The following is a 20,809-nucleotide window of genomic DNA, read 5'->3' as shown; positions in this document are numbered from 1 at the left end:
AGTATGTGAGAGGAGGAAACAGGAGCTATACCTCCTCAGACAGGTAAGACCAGGAGCTTATTTGTTTGTCTTGAATAACTTCTGAACAATTTCTTCTCCCTTGTCTGATCTCGGCATCTTTGTATTGCTTTTTTCTTAGGAAGGAGAATGGCAGTGTCATCAGTCAGTCCTGTGCTCTCTTAGACTTTGGCCCAGTATATAATCTCTAACTTTCACTACACTACATCTCACTATAAATACATTCTCATTCACTGCCTCACAGAGACTCCCTACTTGCTTCCCTCATCGATGGTGTGCGTGCCTCGGGTAATCTTGATGTGCACGTACGCATGACACCCACTGCACGTGGTCGTCGTTTGGGTCCACTGGAGGTTCCTGTGGATGAGGAGGTGGAGTCCATGCACCTAAAGTTCCTGCAGCAGCCTCCACCAGGATGGACATTCATGGAGGCTGTGGAGAGATTTAATGCTAATGTGTCTTATTCAGGCCTTCTCCATGCTGTCACTGCAGAGGTGAGTTGAGCACAGTTTGAGTTCATTGTTTATTCTTTGCCTGTACTACCTACAGTACATACAGCTGTTTGTATCATCTTTGTAAGAAGCACTGTTTTAAACATCAAATAGTATTTCTTTCAAATAAAGCACACACCCACACACACACATCCTTGGTTAGGTGACATTTAATGATCTTAATACAAGCAAGCAGCTGTGAAATCCCCTCATAACCATCCAGTTATTGGCCTGTGGTATGTTGTGATTGATTTTACATCCAGCCTATCTCCATGCAGGGTTTCTTCGCTGAGAACAAAGAGAGGCTGATCACAGGCGGCATTGGATCCTTGGTGATCCGAGAGGGGGACCAAGCTACCCTGCCGGCAGAGGAGGTGGAGGCACAGTTCCATGCTCTCAGGAGATTAGTTGCTTCCAAAGCTGGGTTTGCCTGCCTAACCTCCTTGTCTGGGTGAGTGTTCCTAAATTATTTGTAATTTGGTGGTTATACTTCTAATAATATTTTTTTTTATTAACCTAAAAAATATGCTTACTTTTTTGTTTAATACACTTTGGGAAGTGACTCAAAAAGAAGGGAATCAAGTAGGATTATAATTTATTGTGTCTGTCAAATGATGAGCACACTCAAATTGTATTTGAAGAAAATAATTTCAGTTATTTATGAAGCTATTTTAAAATGCTGTTAAGATGGAAGTAGGTACCAGAACATTTTGCAAAACTTCTAGAATGTTCATTAGTGTGTCCAAAAAAATTAAAGGGCCACTAAATGAAAAGTCAGCAAATCATGCTGCTGATTAAGCTCATGTCATGTGGCCAGTCTTTTCTAGTTGGAAGCATAGAAGCCTTTCTTGCCATTTTTTCATACCACTCCACAAAGGTTTCATTAAAAGTGCACTCCACAACCTCGGATTTGAAATAGATATAAAAATCTATCTTATACAAATTAGTCTCTTCTTAAAACTCATTGTTGAAAAACCACAAGTTAGAAATATGGGAAAGGAGGGACAGCACTATGCAGCAACTTGATATCTTTAACAGCAGAACACACATCTGCTCCTATGTAAATTGAATGTTACATATTTTTTTAGTATTTTGTATTGCAACATCAGAAATCATATGTCGGAAGATCATGATTTTGTAAGTGGTTGTATTCATATGAAAAAGTTTGGTAAAGGATTTGATGTGTCACAAATTGTAGAGCAATGACATCACGTGTTGTATGGCAGAAGAACAAATGGTCAGTTTTCTTGAATGAACCAGTATAAAACATCTATCTTATTGTAAACAGGTTCCGAGAAAAAGTTGGAGTGAAGGTGGTGAAGGCACTAATGAGGAATAATGATGGAATCAACCATGCTGCACTGGACATGCTGTGTGCCATTATGCAGCCAATGCATGACCACCCAGATCTCAAACAGGAGCAGCTCAACAAGGCCTCCCTCCTGGCATCTTCAAAGTTCCAGGAGAAGCTGCTGGAGACGTGGGTGTATCATGTGGTGAGTGCATCTGAGGAAGTTACTGTACTGGGTGACTCTCTCTCTCTCTCTCTCTCTCTCTCTCTCTCTCTCTCTCTCTCTCTCTCTCTCTCTCTCTCTCTCTCTCTCTCTCTCTCTCTCTCTCTCTCTCTCTCTACAAATTTGCAGTGTGAAGAATGATTTGCTGCATTAGTTGCCCCATATTACTAGGTTTATTTTGTAAGGGAGAATGTCTTGTGAGTTTCAGTTGTAGGAATGTGAGTACAAGGTAAGATGATTCATTGGCTCCTCATCAGTTGATTACAGCAAAGGAATCTTAAACATGGCATTTCCTTAATCCACAGACCCACGGAACAGGGGCACTTGTAGTTTCTGCCATGCTGGACTTCTTAACCTTTGCCCTCTGTGCGCCTTATAGTGAGACAACAGATGGTTCTCATTTTGACCGCCTGCTGGAAATGGTGGCTGACAATGGCAGGTCCTTGTACAGACTCTTCCAGCACCCATCACTTGCCATTGTCAAAGTAAGAGAATAATCTTATTTTCACTATACATCTTGCTATTAAATCTTGACATGTTTAGTGCAAACTGTAATACAAGATTATTTTATTGCTATTACATGTCACTTTAATTGTGTCTTTCCTTTTCTCAGGGAGCAGGATTAATCCTAAAAGCTGTGATAGAGGAAGGAGAAAATGACATCCCTTCACGCATGCAGCAGCTGGCCCTGACTGAGGGTGCTCTCCCTCATCACCTGTACACAGCTCTCTTCACACAGACTGCAGATGGCCGGCTCCTCACCCACCGACAGCTGTCCCGCAGCCTTGTGGCACTCTGGGCAGCAGAGAACAGACTTGCCACTGAGCTTTTAGAACGGACTGTGGTAAATCCTTCTGTTGCCTTTAGGAAGTGTTCATCATGTCATTGATTGTTTTGTACCATATTGTTAATGAAAACCAATATTCTTGTTGTTGTTTCTGCTGCATGCTGTATTAATCTCCTATGCAGTGAAGAATGAGACATATGGTTGATAACATGAAGTATACTGTAATATGGTGAATTAGTGCTGTTCTAAGTATGAACACCTACATCCCAAAATTATTTGTTGCTTTCATTAACATTTTGGATGAAATGAATGTAGTGCAGATATTGGGTAGCTTCACATATAAGCTGGAATAACATTGAGCTGCATATGTCCATACATCAATACTGAATAATCAATTATAGATGGGTTTTACCTTTCTGCTTTTCCAAAGCCTTCAGGACTGCTAGCCTTCCTTGACAGTAAGGATACGGTCCCTCTAGATGACATAGACCGCCTCAACATTCGAGACAACTTGAAGATAGCAGAGGAAGATGAGAGGAACAAGAAGAACCAAGTGCTTGACACACTTGACCGGGCATACAAGACCTCGGTGAAGAAGGTGGAACATCTAATGGAGAAACACATGGATGTGAGTAGTAACCACATTATGTACAAATTTGTATATACACTTTCACAACCTGTGATTTGTATACTGTCATTGTTGTCCCATAAGTTCAGACTCCTCCAGTCCATTTCAGCCTTTCATTTGTCCTGGTGTATCTTGTGTTTTCAATTTTACTGGATTGTTTTGCCATCCCTATTTATTTTGTTGGGATTTTAATTAGAATTTTTTTATTCAGATCAATTGATATTTTTCCTTTCACTTTTGATTCTTGTAAAGATAGAAAGAAATATAGGAGGGATGAGATTTAACTGGCACTTAGTTTAAACATAGTTGTTAGAATGATGCATCACATTCAGAAAATAATTTATTTCTTAGTGTATCTCTAATTGAAGATATTCTGTGATTTGTTCTCTTTATTTATTGATTCATGATTCTAATAAGGATGTTGTATATACTTATGGGTTAGAGGGGTCCTGTTTTATACTTTTCACCATCTCTTTGTTCCTCTTGTGGAATGACCATTTCATATTATTTTCCTCTAATAATAAATTAACTTCCTTGCCACATTATCATACTCTATTTGACTGCACAGAAAATAGAGACTGTGGAAAGACAATTGCAAGTAGGGGCCAGACACATAGAGGCTTACTACGAGGCATATCTGGAGAAACACGTTGATGTGAGTACAGTGATGGAGGTGGTGGAGGGGAAGATGGTGATGGTTCTGGTGTTGGCCTGCTTATCTATCCTGTTCTGCTACAACTTGCATCACTCATACCTAAGTAAAATCAAAGCTTATTATCTCTATTATGAGTTTTCTTGATGAATTAGTTTTTTTTTTTTTTCTTTTGTGTACACTGCATAAAACAGTATATGATGTAGTACAGGGAATATGGTGACAAGTAGACTTCTTGTGTGTGTGTGTATGTGTGTTTGTGTGTGTGTGTGTGAGAGAGAGAGAGAGAGAGAGAGAGAGAGAGAGAGAGAGATGGGTGGTACAATTTCTGAAATGATCTGATGCTCATCTTTTGAAATAGTTCAGGTTGTAGGGAGAAGGAAAAATAAACAAATATGTAGTTCCATAGTTTCTCAGTAAAGAGACAAGAGAGTAAAGGTAATAATAGTTAGTAGTACAGATTGTACTGGGATGTTATTGGAAGGAGGGTGGAGACATGCAGTTAGCAAGTTCAGAGAAAGAGTAACCATGGGAACAAGAGTAGAAGTTAGTAAGAAGTATGACATTGTGACAATTAGAGGAGGAAAGCTGTTAGTTAGAGGGGAGTAGTCTATGAGATGGAAAGCTTTTGATTCCACTGTGCAAAGCAGAGGTTGTTAGTGTCTGAACTACACATGTACAAGTAGTATCTAAAAGTTGTGAGACTATAGCTAGATATAAAGAAGTACTTTATCTATAGATGAGAAAGTACTTGATTTATATGGGCACCATCCCCTCCAAAATTTTCCCTTTGAACAGCATTACAAGTAGTACTCCCAGTATTGTTGCTACTGTTGCAATACATCATGAAAGTCTTGTTCTCTAAGTGTCATTGTTTATAGTTTGCTTGGAATTTCCATTGTACTGTCTACATGGTGTCCCTTCAGCTACAGCTTCTTTGGGAAGAATAAAAAAAGTTAGAAGGCTCAAAATGTGGCTAGCGACATGAAGGTTGGGTAATTCAGTGTACTTTTAGGACAGACTTTGATCTGGTGTTCAGAAGTCAGAAGCCTGGCCACAAACTTAGCAATAATGGAGTGCATATTGAAATGAACATGAGGAGTGTTTACACCTCTCTGTCTGCCACTTTGACAATGGCAGCATTGTCCTTAATGAATCACCAATGATCCCCGAATTTGTTTCCAAATTTTTTGGGTTTTAGCTTATGAAAGATCATCCTGGTCTGTTGTCATCTCCCTGTGATGTTCTGCTGCTCTTGAAGATTACATGTCATTTGAAGCATCTTGCATGACTCTTTGCTTCATTGTCATACACAACTGTATCAAAGGTGTGTTGTAGATTTGTCAAATTTGATAAAGAATTGTATAATGTTCTCTCTTCTAGTCTGCAGTTCATGATGAAATTGTTATATATACTATACCTTTGTGAACATGATCAGAACATTTCCTGTGGCACAGCTCAAGTACTAAAGTTCAGAGAATGACACCAGTCAGGAGACTGGTTGGTGTGCTGCACAATGTCTCATTTTTTTTATCTATTTATTTTATTTGTTTATTTATGTATTCATTTATTTACATGTTACCTCATATGTAAAAATAGATGAAAACAGTTAAACTTCAATATGGTACTTGTTAATTGCTGATAATTTAGAGGAACTGCAGGTTAAGTAAATAGTTACTGCTTGAGGCAGAAACCAAAAATAAATGTGGGGCAAAAATAGAGTAATGCTTTTGCAAGATAGAAAGCTTAGTAACTGACTTCAAAATGTTGCAAGAGAGGACTGCTGTAGAAAATTCAGAATATGTGATGAACAAAGATATTAAGCATGAAGTTGCAATTACTTGGTAGTACAGTGCTACCAACAGAAATAAGCATGAAGTCTTGAAAGTAAGCATCACATTAGAGCATAGTCTTAAGACTTGGAATGAGCATCAAAAGTTTAACATACAGGCAATTGAATTAAGTTATCTGAGAGATGCATGTTGTGTGAATGGAATGTATGAGAAGCATTGGAGTATATTAGAAAGGTTCTCTTAGAATTGTATGGGAGAAGAAATACTCTATGAGTGGTACTTTTTCAAGTGCATCATAGAATGGAGTGGGTGTTCTGAAAACAAGGGAGAATTGAATTGCTATGCTTTTATATGAATGAAGTAGATGCTGTGAGTATAACAAGTGAAATGGGGAAATAAAGCAGACTAGTATACTAGAAAAATGAAGGTGAGTAAGTGAAAGGATTAGTATGCATGGGTGAAGGGAAGAGAGTAAATGTAAAATTGAATGTTGAGATTTGTTTTAAGAGAAAATTGATAAATTCTATTTTTTTCTTTAGATAGTTAGCTTATGTTGTTACAAATAACAATGTGGTGACAAAAAAACAACTACTTAATTTTGAAATCCATACTAAAAACATTTTTTTTCTGCTCACCTAGGACTGGGTAAGTTATGTTTTTTGCAACTCCCTTTTTTTAAGCAATTTTCCATGTCTTTTCCAAGCTTGATATGTAGTAGTGATTTGTTCTTTGTGACTTTGTCATGAGAGTGTTCTTCCCATTGTATGAGTAGCTCTGAATGAAAAGTTTATTGGATTAGTGTTGTAGATATCTATATGTTAGACTGGGATTTGTCATACACTTGGATCATCAATACAAGGCACTATATCTTGTCACATCTTTTGAAAAAAGCTTCAGAAGATAAAATCAATGTTTTACCAGTTCCAGAGAATAATTTGAACAATGTGAAGAGCACAATCTTAACTGATGATTTTCTGATTGATATCATTAGTAGAATTATGAATGTAATTTGCCATACTTTAATGGTTTATCTCCATCCTTTTATTTAACCTTTGTTGGTATCAATATACATGGACACTGTGTTTAATTCAAAATTTGTTTGATACTAGAAGTTCCAATAAGCAAAAATGTATTTACTAACAGCATCACTTCACAAAAATATTTAGGCCTTGAAATACCCCAAAAATCTGTCACTCTAACACAGTAACCAAGAGGAATTGAAATGCCTTCCACTAACATAAGCCTCTGTCATTGAATGTTATACTCACATATCCCAATGTTCATCATATCTTGTAAATTTTAACTATATTATGTTCTGGAATTATAATTGAATTACGTTGCTTGATAGAAACAATTTCACTGCAATATGCTAAACCTCTTGAATAACATTTTGTTATTAATAGAACTTCAAAGGAATTACCATTCAGCAATACTCATAAGCTTTATATGTCTTGCACAATAGGTATATGCATGTGATTTTATTATATTTATTTATTTTTAGTAATGCTATGAAATCCAGCTTGTTTATGATACTCTTATAAGAAAACCTCAAGCTTGCTAAAGGTGTATGTGTAAAAATGCCTAAAATTGTGCATCAGTTTTATGCCAACTTTAAGATTTTATTATATGATAATTTGATTATTGAACTGCTTTTAACCCCTTCGCGCTGGATGTTAAAAAAGCCCGCCTGTATGATATACGGGTGGTAGTGCTGCGCGCCCAAGCGCGGGAAACTCGTGCAAGCTTGTCATACTTGTCGTCTTTGTGTATTATGCTGCTATTTTTTAGTCACTATATCGCCTTCGAAGAGGAAAGTGGACGCTTCTCTCTTCGGAGAAAGAGAGAGAGAGTGACATTTGCTAATATTTTAGACACAAGCGGGACGCATGTAGCTTATCTTCGAGAGGAAGAGGGGAGGGAGGAAGGAGAGGGAAACGAAGGGAGGAGAGAGAGAGAGATTAGAAAATTTGTTGTTTTTGTGTGTGTGTGTGTGTGTGTGTGTGTGTGTGTGTGTGTGTGTGTGTGTGTGTGTGTGTGTGTGTGTGTGTGTGTGTGTGTGTGTGTGTGTGTGTGTGTGTGTGTGTGTGTGTTTTCACGAATGTTACAAGGCATGTAACTTATCTTTCGAGAGGGAGAGGGGGATGGAGGGAAGGGAGATGGGGGGAGAGGAGAGAGAGAGAGAGAGAGAGAGAGAGAGAGAGAGAGAGATGGGAACAGTCTATGCCATTGGGTAATTTTAGACACAAGGTGGGATGCATGTAGCTTATCTTTAGTGATTGGTGGAGACAAGGATGGTGGGAGGAGCACTAGGATTTCAATGACAGCATACGGCATGTGTAGTTGGTATCCAACACACTATACGGGACAACTGAACTGAAGAAAGCTTAGAAAAGAAATATGATGCCTACTTAGGCGTCACCGTATATGCTACTGGGGCTTCATGACGCCTACATAGGTGTCACCGTATTGAAGGGGTTAAGAAAGTTATAATAATTATGTATAAATGAAAAGATTTGTATATTATGTCTGAGCTTACTAGTTTTCACTCTCATTAAACTTGCAGCTTGTTATCCTTTAGTGAAATTTGTTGATTGAAATTAATGATGTTGGAGGAGGAAGGAGATGCTTTTGCAATTTTTTTGTAAGTAATAATGGAGCTTTTACATAGGAATAATATTCCAGGTTGCACTACAACACTGGAGGTCAAGAATGAAAAAGGAAAAGTCAGTGGAAGAAAAGTTCCGAGAACGACCTCTCGTTTTAAGGAAGAGAAGAGAGAAACTCAAATCAACTGCTAATTGGCCTCTCTTCTATTACAAGTTCAATGTAGACCATGCTCTTCCAAACCTGATTTGGAACTACAAGGTGAGCTATGAATGTAGACATAATAATTAAAGGAAAGAAATTGCTTTAAGTCACTGGTCTTCTGTTATCAGTAGATATGATACATTTATGGATGAACAAGTCTGTATAACTGTATTTATTCTTTATTATTCATGAATATTCCTGTTAACAGTTGTACTTTATCCAGATGGAAGTGAAAGTTGCTTTCTTTCTCCAGACAAGGGAAGAGCTGAGGGTGGCACTAGAAGGTGAGATGCGAGCCTTCACTGAGGATAGGGATGTGCGAGGTGCCATGGTGGTGGCCTGGAATCATCAGGAATTTGAGGTACACTCTTCTGTTTAACATTATAACTTGTTAAGTTCACTTGAAGTTTGAGATCTGGAAAAGAAAACTAATGTTGCTTGTAATTATAATAAGCTAAGAACATTTTTCAGTTTTCTGTTTGTAGTTTTGTTCTTTCAGACAATTTTTGTTTATCAAGAATGATGGTTGTGTGGTAAATTTTGTTCTTTTCAGTTTTGTACTAAGCCATATGATTTTACAACAGGTTAGTTATCAATCCCTGAAGGATGAAATTAAGATTGGAGACTATTACCTCAGGATCCTTCTAGAGCAGGAAAACAGCACAGCCCAAGAGGAATCACCGATCAGAAAATCGTAAGATATTATCCCCCGTTGATCTGCAGCACGTTTACCTCTCATCATGAGACCGAATGTGGTGTGTTGAGTTGCACTGGTCATAGGTATCACTGGAATGGCTCCCAAGGATGTATTGTAATTGGCTCCTTTCCTGTCAGACACGAGTTCTTCAACGACCTGTATCATCGATTCCTGCTGACTCCAAAAGTGGCCATGAAGTGCCTGTGTCTACAGGCTATGACTCTAGTGTATGGCCTGCATCACAAGGATATTGGTCAGTTTAATGACACACGGTATATTGTGACCATGTTGGCTCGTACTTGTGACAAGTTGGAGAGGGACAGGTTACTGCTATTCCTAAACAAGGTAAGATTATTAATTTTATTTATTTATTATATATATATATATATATATATATATATATATATATATATATATATATATATATATATATATATATATATATATATATATATATACATACATACATACATTTTTTGTTGTTGTTTTCTAATGATAAATGTTCAGTTAATTAAGAATCTTAAGATGTATTTTCAGCATAACCATACGTACTTACAGTTGATATTAGAGAAAAGAAATGTACGTGAGATGGTGGAGGCAGGGGGTGTTCGCATCCTGGTGGACCTCCTAACATTAGCTCATCTCCATGTGAGCCGTGCTGTCACACCGACACAAACCAATGTGATAGAAGCATCCCCAGACATGGCCAGGGATTCAGAGAAGGAGTGGTACTATCAGGTCAGAAGCTTGCACTGACTTTATGGGAGTGTCTTGAACTCAATTGTAATTAACTTGATGTTTGCTTATTCATGTGTTGTTGGTTAATGCTTCTTATATGCTAATTGATATGAATATTTTAATCATATATATATATATATATATATATATATATATATATATATATATATATATATATATATATATATATATATATATATATATATAATCAAAGCCATTGACCTAATTTTGGCCTTGCATGTTTTCAGGGTTCTAACAAGGAGCGTGCTGGACCTTTCAGTTTCAAGGAGCTGAAGGACTGTTGGACCAGTGGGACCCTGACACCCAAGACACTGTGCTGGGCCCAAGGCATGGATGGCTGGCATCCCCTCACCAACATTCCCCAGCTGAAGTGGTCCCTGGCAGCCACAGTGAGGCACAGGAGTTATTTGTATCCTACATCATACCTGAAATAAATTTGGCTCTAAATTATATCAACATGAAAGTATGAATATGATGCTGAACTGCCATGAAATTTGTTAGTCTGTTAAAGTTGTTTTTATCTATTTATTATTTATTTTGTGTTATGATGCTTAACTAGAAAAGGAAAAATTTTGATGAAGCTTATGGTAAATGAATGTGTCACTCCAGGGAACTGCAGTGATGACCGAGAGCGACCTGGCCACCCTGGTGCTGAACATGCTCATCACCACGTGCAAGTACTTCCCCTCACGCACAGATGATGGAGCCGTCATCCGCCCATTGCCCCGCATCAAGAGGCTACTCTCAGATGCCGTCTCTCTTCCCCACATCGTCCAGTTGTTACTCACGTTTGATCCTGTGTTGGTGGAGAAGGTGAATATGCAATGCCTGTCACTGTTTGGTTACATGCCTCATCTTTAACAACTGGATATAACCTAAAGTAGATTTTGAATAACTCGGATTGTTCTTCCCTCAATTGGTCCGACTTATGCGGAGTTTACTGCATTTTCATTTGATATTTCATGGTTTTTATGGGTTTTGGAGGGTACATATTTTAAGATCTTGGAACACATTGTTATTTTTTCCATATTTAATCTTAATTTCATTATATGATTTTTTACTCTGCAATTAGATTTTCAGGAACAATCTAATTGTATACAGGGGGAGGACCTGTCTGTATATTTATGTATATGAAATCAGCTTGAAATGTAACCTAATTTCCTCCTCTTATAATAGGTATCAACTCTCTTGACTGAGATCATGCAAGACAACCCACAGATGTCCACAGTTTACACCTCAGGAGTGTTTTACTTCATCCTCATGTACATGGGCTCCAATGTGCTTCCCATTGGCCGCTTCTTGCACATGTCTCACATGCAACAGTCCTTTAGAGCTGAGGAGGTGAGTAGTCTAGCTGCTCAGTACTACTTACAAGATTTCTCACAGGTTATGTGCCTTGATGAAGATCTAGATTTGAGACCTGAAATATGAAAAAAAAAGTTTATGTAAGAAAATTTGAAGAATAGAAGTAGAAAGGATGATGTAAATTTTAAAGTGCTTAACAAGACATGTTTCAATTTTTTGGCTTCCCCTCTCCTGCAGCCTTTTTGTCCACTTAGCAAATGCAAGAGTTTGTGCATATTTTTCTCCTGTTCCTTTTCAGTAATTACACAATAAGCAAGTTTCTCTCTCTCTCTCTCTCTCTCTCTCTCTCTCTCTCTCTCTCTCTCTCTCTCTCTCTCTCTCTCTCCAGTCTCTTTGATACATTACAAGTAAAAAAAAAATAATAGGGATGTTTTACAGAAAAGGATATGGATTTTATTGTCAGCAAGAAATTTGTTAAGGTGCAATTGTTTTACAGAATACTGGTGGAGACATCATGCAGCAGAGCATTCTGGGTCAGATCCTCCCTGAAGCCATGGTGTGTTATCTAGAGAATTATGGAGCTGAGAAGTTTGCTGAGATCTTCTTGGGTGAATTTGATACTCCAGAGGTAATCACTTTTTATGTGCATATTTGTTCAGAATTTTTACAATACAGACACATATTAGCATTGACCATCAATCACTGGTTATAAACATTATATTGTGATTTCAGAATAGATTGGTTGACATACACCTTGCATTCAGTTGATGATTCATGACTTCTAAACCAATGTTTGGTTGTTCATTGCTTGCAGGTCATTTGGAGCAATGAGATGCGTCGTCACATGATTGAAAAGCTGGCCTCTCACCTGGCAGACTTCACCCCACGCTTGATGAGCAACACTCGAGCACTGTATCAGTACTGTGCTATTCCTCACATAATCTATCCGCAGCTGCAGTATGAACTCTTCTGTGATATTTACTATCTAAAGCACTTGTGTGATGTTGAACGCTTCCCAGATTGGCCCATTAAAGATCCTGTGAGTTTAAGTCCTCTATTTTCTGTTTATGCATGTTGTTTTATTGGAAAATCTTCAGCTTATGTACTAAACTAAAATCCCTCAGCTTAGTTTCAACTAACTGACAGCCAACCAGCTGAAGCCATAAAATCTAACATGCTCCATTTGAAAGAAAGACTCAGTTCTGATGAGAAATGAAGTTATTACACATTTTCCTCCTTTACAGGTGGCTCTGCTGAAGCGAGTTTTGGCAGCTTGGCAGACTGAGGTGGAGAAGCAGCCATCTTCCATTACTGTTGAGGATGCTTACCAAGAGCTTGGACTGGAGCAGGATATACGTCATGATGATGCCAAAATCCGTAAAGCTTACTTCAGGCTGGCCCAGAAGTACCATCCTGATAAAAATCCTGATGGAAGGGTAGGATAGTTTTCTTACTAGTGGTATTTTATGACAATGTGTGTAACCATCGACTCATGTAGTACACTATAACTCATACTTGTGAAGCAAAATATACAAGCGTAAGAGGGTTCAGAGATTCTTCATTCTGCTTTTTCATCATCAGGATATATTTGAGCGAGTCAACAAAGCTTACGAGTTCCTGTGCAGCCGGACAGCCCATCAAGTGGATGGCCCTGACCCGCGAAATATCCTTCTTGTGATAAGAACACAAAGCATCTTGTTTTCTCGTTACAAAGATGGTAAGAAAGGATTTGTGAATAAGGAGTATCCTTACAAAATCTCATAAGTAAAGAAATCATAGTAACTTCATTTGATTGTTCATGCATTTATTTATATGTGCCAAGCCAGAAAACTTGTGTCTATGTTTTATAAAATAGATTTCATGTGCATAAGTCAGTTTATTCTCTTGTTTTTATTTAATGGTTAGTGACACTTGATATTGTGATATCATAAAGCTTACAGGATCATTATGAGTCCTAAAACATTTATTACATTGCAGTATTGGCACCCTACAAATATTCTGGTTACCCAATGCTCATCAAGACCATCCAGCTTGAGGCTGATGATGAGCAGCTTTTCAGTAAGGAGACATCACTTTTGGCAGCAGCAGCAGAGCTTACTTATCACACCATCAACTGTTCTGCCTTGAATGCTGAAGAGCTAAGGAGAGAAAAAGGACTTGAGGTAAATGAATATATGTAATTTCATTTGTTAATATGTTTTCTTAAGACAGTTTATCATAGCCTCCATTTAATTTACATATTTTTGACATGAATTCTTTTTCTAAGTGACAATAGAAGGTTGTTTTTTTTTAATTTTCACTAGGTGCTGCAAGGTGCATATAACAGATGTGTAAGTGTGCTGAATAGCAGCAGCAAACCAAATGATGTAGCAGTGCAGGTGTGTGCCAACATTGCCCGCTGCTACACTGCTGCTGCCTCCTTCCCCATGTGTCGGGAGAAACTAATAGAGATGTCACACTTCATCAAGGATCTATGCCACACCCTCTACTTTAAGGTGAGCACTTAGTTATTTTAGATATACTCAAAACATATCAACTTTCTAACTTTGGAATGTGGATAAGCAGTGTGGTACAGCTCTCTCTTGAAAGTTAGGCAGAAACATAAAATTCGATGTGATTGCCCTCCCTTCCCCAATGAATCCTTCCTATACTCACAACGCCTGCCCTGCCCCTCCCCCCATGCACTCGCAGGATCTTGAAATGTCCCAGTTTACCAGGGATCTTTGCCATATGCTCTCTTTCAAGGTGAGGGTGGGCTACAGTGCTTCTAGCTTCATAGGCTTTGTATTCTGAGAGGTCTTGTGTGACCTGTTTAGTTTGCCCAGAAGTTGAGCCTGTCTTGTTTTGCTTCCTCAGAAGTTCAGATAACCTTCCCCAGATATTGTACTGTGCTTGAAATCTTTTGAATTGTTATTTTAAAATTTGTATGTGACATTTACCATTTTCTATATGGCATTTTTTTCTTTCCAGTAATGAATCATGATTTGATAAAATTATCAGAATTTCTCTCTCTTATTTTGTTTACTTTGATATTCCAAAATTGTACTAGCAATACAAGGCTCAATACTATCACTTACAATTTTGTTTATCCCTGTAGATGAAAATTGTTTTGTATTCATTATCACTCCCACTCCTGTAAACTTGACTGTTCAGGCTAAAGATGTATCGTCACACAAACAAGCCAATCTGAAGTAACTTGGTAGATGATATGATTAACCATTAAGACTGAACCACACATTTCTACTAAGGGACAGGGACATGCTCTTACTTGTGTTTTAAGGGACAGTTTTCTGATGTTTGGAAGATTAATGGGTTAGGAGAACACAATATGAAAGTATGCCTAGTTGTGTTGTCCTCAGTATTGTTTTGAAACTCGTGGAGGTATTGCACCACAGTGATGGTGAGTCATTAGATTTCTGGCTCACCAGTTTACTAAATTATGTCTTTAAATGCATATCATCAGTTGGTGATAGAAATAATATAGTTGAATAGAATGAATCCTCCATTGTGTAATTCTGCTATTTGTACCAGAGGAAAACATAAGTTAATCACAGCAGTGAATGCGTTAGAAATAATTAACATTTTATGTGAATTTACTAAAAAATGTATAATTGAAACCATGAGTATTTTATCACATTCAGAGGATCTCTCATCCCCAGCTGTCCTACTTGAGGGTCACTTGTACAATATTCATTATATGATATGTCGCATTTCATTGATTAACTAATTTCTAGGGTACTCAACATGAGAAGTTTGTGGGAAATTATCCCCTATGCCCATTTTCTCAATAGTTTCCTCTTTTATCTCACATTCATTACATCAAGTTGCATTTTGTTTTGCTGATGAAGAAATTAAAGTGACTTGTACCAAGACTGTTCTGTTTGTATGTCATGATGTCTTCATCCCTGTTGCTGCCATGATGCCTGATAGTTCACTATTCTTAGTGAGTCAAGAGTGTATGGTGTTATAAATATTTCTGGCTTCAAAGAAATCATGTAAATTTATCACTGTACATTTTAGAAAATGCAATTGATCAATGGTATTTAAATTGGTGAAAGCTGAATACTAGATTCTAATAATTGCTTGTGGACATCAGGCTATGGTCGTCCCTTGTTTTCAATGTAAATAGTGTGTTGTTAATGATGCATTGGAAGCTAAAATGAAACAAGTTTTTCAGGCAAGTTGAATCCAATTTATTTCAAGTGTTGTAGAGATAAAGTTACTCTCAGATATTTGAACTGATTTCTATTGAAGCACAGGATAGTGTCCAATAATTAACTACCCTTGAAAATTATATAATGCTGTAAGATTAAACCCAATACTGTTTGCTGCTTACCTACACTGATGACTCATTCTTTCTTGTACTCATCCCTCCCATGCTCACTTATGGTCTGCCCTCCCTGAACCTTTCTTTTCTTAATCTGTACTTCCATATTTTTATTTTGTGTATCTATTAAAAGTGCTGAAGCCATGACCAAACAGCATGACTTCGTGGTGTCAACATTAAGGACAGCTTCAGTCCTTTGTCTGGCTGTTAGCTAGGGTTGTTGTAATAGTCACATGCTTTCAAAGCTGATTGTGTAATCCTCTCACAGGAGAGCATGTTCTCAGGCTGTAGTTGATACAGTGAGCAATATTGTTTGTTTGAGTAGTTAAGAAAAAAAGAAATTGAAACCAATATGGATATTCATGTATCACATCAACAGTAATCTACTGGTATATTGGGATTTATTTTGTTAGGTGTTAATCTCTAGTGATTAATTTATTTCTTAAACTTTTCAGTCCTTGTTGCGTGTGTGTTTGGTAGGCGTGGAGTGTGTGTCAGCATTGGCCATTGACCAAATCCTGCAGATGAATTTGTTACAAGCAGGAATCCTTTGGCACCTCTTGCCCTTCCTCTTCTCCTATGACTACACACTGGATGAAGGTGGCGTTAGCAAGTGCGAGGATTCCAACCAACAGGTGACATTGTGTTTTTGTGGGAGATAGTTATTAATGTTTTATGTCATATCTCCCTGAGTGAAATGATAAGAGTATCTTGTGTTTATAATGATTCATATTGAATAACTTGTTTTTTCCCTTTAATTTTTATTTTGATAACTTTTAGGAGCTGAGCAACCGGTTAGCTAAAATGGCCCTGTATGCTTGTGGGCGACTGGCAGGAGCTTACACTGAGGAGAGTCGTGCCACTCCTGTCAATGCCGTCATCCAGGGGGTGTTGCAGAAGCTTCTAACTCCATATATTACTTCCCTCATACCTACTGCTTCATCAGAGGAGGTTAGTGGTGATTTCTGAAAATTGTGTGGCTAAAGTGGATTACAATGCACTTGACTAGTTCCAAAGCTATAGTGCTAAACTCGGGATGGTAAGAGTTTAGGACTAGGCGTGAGACTTCTGTTGAGGATTGCTGTTGTTTTTTTGATTGCATAAGCAAAATTGTACTAGCTTCAATTTTAGTGTTATTTTCTTAATTGTTGAATTCAGTGCAAGTAAAGAAACCCACTGTAGTCTCTTGCTGGAAGCTGAACCAAGCAAGCTGCACAAGCATAAGTTGAGCATTGAGTAGCTACTACCTGATTTTTATTATTTCACTTATTTGTTCTGCATTTTACTTTATTTTCTATTGTGTATTGTATCATATTCTATAAAAAATATAAAGACAAATATTTGCAACATTCAAGCTTCTCAACTTAAATAAAATTAGTAAATAAATAAAATGTATCATGGATGCAACACTTCCATTGCATGTAGTCAAGAATTAAGAATACTTCTGCCACACATCCACATCAGTATGCACTGTATTCAACAAGAAAAATTAGAGATCATGTAAGTTATGCAAAGACTAAGTATAACATATGTACTGTTTTGCAGGTGTTGAAGATCTTGACCAGCAACGTGGAGACCCCATACCTCATATGGGACAATGGGACACGAACACAGCTCATTGATTTCCTCACTACCAACCAGCAAGCCCATGTACGCACTGGAGAGTCGGACCCTGAGTATGGAGCAGCCTTTGAGTTTGATGCACACAAGGATGAACTGGTGATTGGCGGTGTGTTCATCAGGATCTACAATGAGCAGCCATCATTCCCCATAAAGGTGCAGTATTCCTTCTCTTAATTTTGTCATGGTGAATGATGAGTGTTCAGAATTCAATACTTTTTCACTAATGGACTACTACCATTACCACTGTGCTCTTCTTGTTTATATTATTTAAAAATAAATATTTTTTTTGTTTTCTAAGTGGGTTTTTTGTATGTGCTAGGAAATATGTTTTAAGCTTCAAACAATTCCACTGTCACCAGCACTCAGACTGTGCTAATTTGAAGTGTTATCTCAAATACATGATAGCACAACAAGGTAGACACTTGGAAAACAGTTAGACTTTGAAATATAAAATGCAGTAGTTCTTTTCATATGCTGATCACTATTAGGTTTATAGCCAGCTGAAAGCTTTAGAATGACTTTACAAGTGTTCATTATCCATGTATTTGTCACTTGTAAGGGATTATTATGAAGAAAAGAAAAGATTTATGTATTCCAATTTTCTATTATAATTATATTTACATGAACAGAAGTCCAAAGAGCTGACCCTGGAGCTGCTGCAGTACATTGGAGGCGAGACACAGTACCTCCACTCCTTGCTGTCCCTGTCTTCAGCCTCTTTGTCTCACCCACGGCTTGCCAGGGTTGGAGATGCCCTCAGAGCACTTGTTAATGTCATCAAGAATAACCCAGGTGAGTGTGAAGGCTTCTGTTGTAAACATTATTTAAGATGTTATTTGTCTCAGTGATTACCCCACTCCATCTGAGAACTCTTTAGAAGTATTAGCTAGACAGCAAGGTGTAAAGCTTCTCTTATTAGTACTTACTTCTTGCATATTGTAGTTTTTGCATCCATGTTTATTTTCTTGCTTAGTTTTCACCAACATGTCTCAGTCTTTTCTTCCCCGCTCCTACTTACACATTCTTCTTTGCAAAGAAGTGTTGTTCCTTTATGTAAATCACCATATTTACACCATAATGGTATTCTGTCATCCTTGAATCTTTTTTTTTATGCTGATATTCTCTCTGACACAGTGTATCACATAGATATTAATTACTATAATCATAGTTGAAATCACATACCCAACAAAGTTTTTGATCAGTCTCCAAAAACTTACCATTTCTTGTTACAGGCTTGAGCATAGGATGATGTAAATTTTTCATCATTTATTTTTTAGATTGGCAGAGAAAGTGAAAAATGGTGAAATTGACCTTGTAATTTTGAGAGCATCTGCATTCACTGTGTAAGAAGTAGCCAACAATATGTCAGCCAGAGTAATTAGTTGATATGCTCATTATCTAAGGATTACAGCGTATCTCATCCATTATATTATCTAAATAGGTTTAAGTTTACTTTGTGTTTCATGTCTTCCCTAAGAATTTTCAATATAACTGTCTTTCTATAACTTTACTAGAAGATTGTTGTGAAAAGCAATGGTTGTAAATGTTGCATGATTCAGTAGTGCATTCTGAAATATTTGATTGTTTTGTTTATAATCTTAAAACTCTTGTATGTAATTGACCACAGGACGAGATTGTAAAGACTCTCCAGATGGTGAACGGAAACCAGGTACTATTTTTGATGCCACAATGGCAGTCTGAGGCACAGGGTGGTGGGGCTTCCTGGCATTAGGACGATGCCATAGTCTGGTTAGAAGAAACTATAAAATCAGAAACTGACAGACCTCTCAGTTGCTGCATGAAAAAGTAAAACTGCAAAGTAAAATCTTTGTTTTTACAAGTTGTTTTCCATTTTCATTCATGAAACTTAGAAATATATGATCTTGAAAATTTTACCCAAAATATACTCTCTCTCTCTCTCTCTCTCTCTCTCTCTCTCTCTCTCTCTCTCTCTCTCTCTCTCTCTCTCTCTCTCTCTCTCTCTCTCTCTCTCTCTGTGTGTGTGTATATATATATATATATATATATATATATATATATATATATATATATATATATATATATATATATATATATATATATATATATATATATATATATATATATATATATATATATATATATATATATATATATATATATATATATATATATATATATATATATATATATATATATATATATATATATATATATATATATATATATATATATATATATATATATATATATATATATATATATATATATATATATATATATATATATATATATATATATATATATATATATATATATATATATATATATATATATATATATATATATATATATATATATATATATATATATATATATATATATATATATATATATATATATATATATATATAATGCTATTATTTATTTCATTGTTTTGTGTGACAATATAACTATTTTTTTATCTTTCATCGTGTTTATTAATAATAATAATTGCATTAGTAAACATTTACAAGCATATTTGCTACTTACACTTAGCTCTTTGACTCTTACCAAGTTGCACCACCACTCTTGTGCCAGTGTGAGGTGGGTTGATGATAAATTTGCTATTGGATTCGTGGTGCTGCATAACTGTAGAACTTTGTTTTTATTTGAGAGAAAGCTCTTTGTGTTTGGTGTGGTTGTACTGGTAGAGGCAAATGTTCCAGGCGTGTTGTTTATATGCTTCTCATGTATCACTGAGAATGCGTGATGAGTTTTATTTGTCTGAATAATATTTTTGCTTAGTATTTTAGTTGTAATTAACATTCTCAATAGGGATCTACAAAGTTTTCTCAAATGCTAAACTAAAATGCCATTCCCAAGTTTGTAAGTAGTACTTGTTTATTTTCTGTAATGACTTCCAATTGTTGTGACATGGTTGTGAATACATGTAATGAGATAGCTTTCATTTGTCCACCAAAGGAAAATATGACACCTTGCAGTAAGTGAATCTGGTGGACCATAAAACTAACTTATATTTTGAACTGTAGAGTCAACACAATGTTTTGCTGCTTACTTATTTTGTTTGTACATAATTATATTCATCTTTAATTATTGTTCAGTAATTGGGGGAGAGTCCTGGTTGAAGAATGTTTATTTGCTTACCTTTGTTATTGTTAGCATGTGGTCTGTTTGTGTGAATGCAGCTTTAAAAATTTTTGTAATCTTTACTTAAAAATGCAAGAGATCATGAATTTTGATTACTGTGTGTTGGGGTGATGTTCTCATTCTTTGAACCTTATCCTCTAACCATTTTTTTTTTTCAGATTTTCAGAGTGTTTATTACATTAACTTACATTTTGACAGTTTTTTGTCATACTCTTGCATGTTCATTGCAAATTTGTATTCATAGCCTGTTTTGCATTACATTTTTTTTCTTTTTTAGA

At 36.5% G+C, this 20,809-nt stretch overlaps 1 protein-coding gene across 6 annotated transcripts in view; it reads left to right on the top strand.

Annotated features, from left to right (window-relative positions):
• The window catches only part of LOC123513203 (dnaJ homolog subfamily C member 13-like), a 40,764-nt gene that overhangs the window by 9,938 nt on the left and 10,017 nt on the right, over positions 1–20,809 (top strand). For 3 of the 6 annotated variants that reach the window (XM_045270189.1, XM_045270192.1, XM_045270190.1), the window contains exons 7-33: positions 1–43; positions 263–512; positions 788–960; positions 1,798–2,005; positions 2,329–2,508; positions 2,637–2,867; positions 3,241–3,438; positions 4,007–4,093; positions 8,566–8,748; positions 8,945–9,052; positions 9,276–9,385; positions 9,526–9,733; positions 9,947–10,126; positions 10,375–10,536; positions 10,757–10,960; positions 11,324–11,488; positions 11,949–12,080; positions 12,267–12,491; positions 12,697–12,888; positions 13,034–13,169; positions 13,430–13,614; positions 13,756–13,947; positions 16,235–16,414; positions 16,560–16,730; positions 17,325–17,555; positions 18,032–18,194; positions 19,030–19,071. The exon at positions 1–43 is cut by the window's left edge and continues 209 nt beyond it. In XM_045270189.1, the coding sequence (XP_045126124.1) occupies positions 1–43; positions 263–512; positions 788–960; positions 1,798–2,005; positions 2,329–2,508; positions 2,637–2,867; positions 3,241–3,438; positions 4,007–4,093; positions 8,566–8,748; positions 8,945–9,052; positions 9,276–9,385; positions 9,526–9,733; positions 9,947–10,126; positions 10,375–10,536; positions 10,757–10,960; positions 11,324–11,488; positions 11,949–12,080; positions 12,267–12,491; positions 12,697–12,888; positions 13,034–13,169; positions 13,430–13,614; positions 13,756–13,947; positions 16,235–16,414; positions 16,560–16,730; positions 17,325–17,555; positions 18,032–18,194; positions 19,030–19,071 (4,539 nt within the window). The remainder of the gene's footprint in view (positions 44–262; positions 513–787; positions 961–1,797; positions 2,006–2,328; positions 2,509–2,636; positions 2,868–3,240; positions 3,439–4,006; positions 4,094–8,565; positions 8,749–8,944; positions 9,053–9,275; positions 9,386–9,525; positions 9,734–9,946; positions 10,127–10,374; positions 10,537–10,756; positions 10,961–11,323; positions 11,489–11,948; positions 12,081–12,266; positions 12,492–12,696; positions 12,889–13,033; positions 13,170–13,429; positions 13,615–13,755; positions 13,948–16,234; positions 16,415–16,559; positions 16,731–17,324; positions 17,556–18,031; positions 18,195–19,029; positions 19,072–20,809) is intronic. The other 3 variants (XM_045270194.1, XM_045270193.1, XM_045270195.1) reach the window with 3 other exon arrangements.

Source organism: Portunus trituberculatus, chromosome 35, assembly GCF_017591435.1.
Source record: "Portunus trituberculatus isolate SZX2019 chromosome 35, ASM1759143v1, whole genome shotgun sequence".
In the NCBI taxonomy this organism is placed as follows: Eukaryota; Metazoa; Arthropoda; class Malacostraca; order Decapoda; family Portunidae; genus Portunus; species Portunus trituberculatus.
This window is presented reverse-complemented; position numbering and strand designations above follow the sequence as displayed.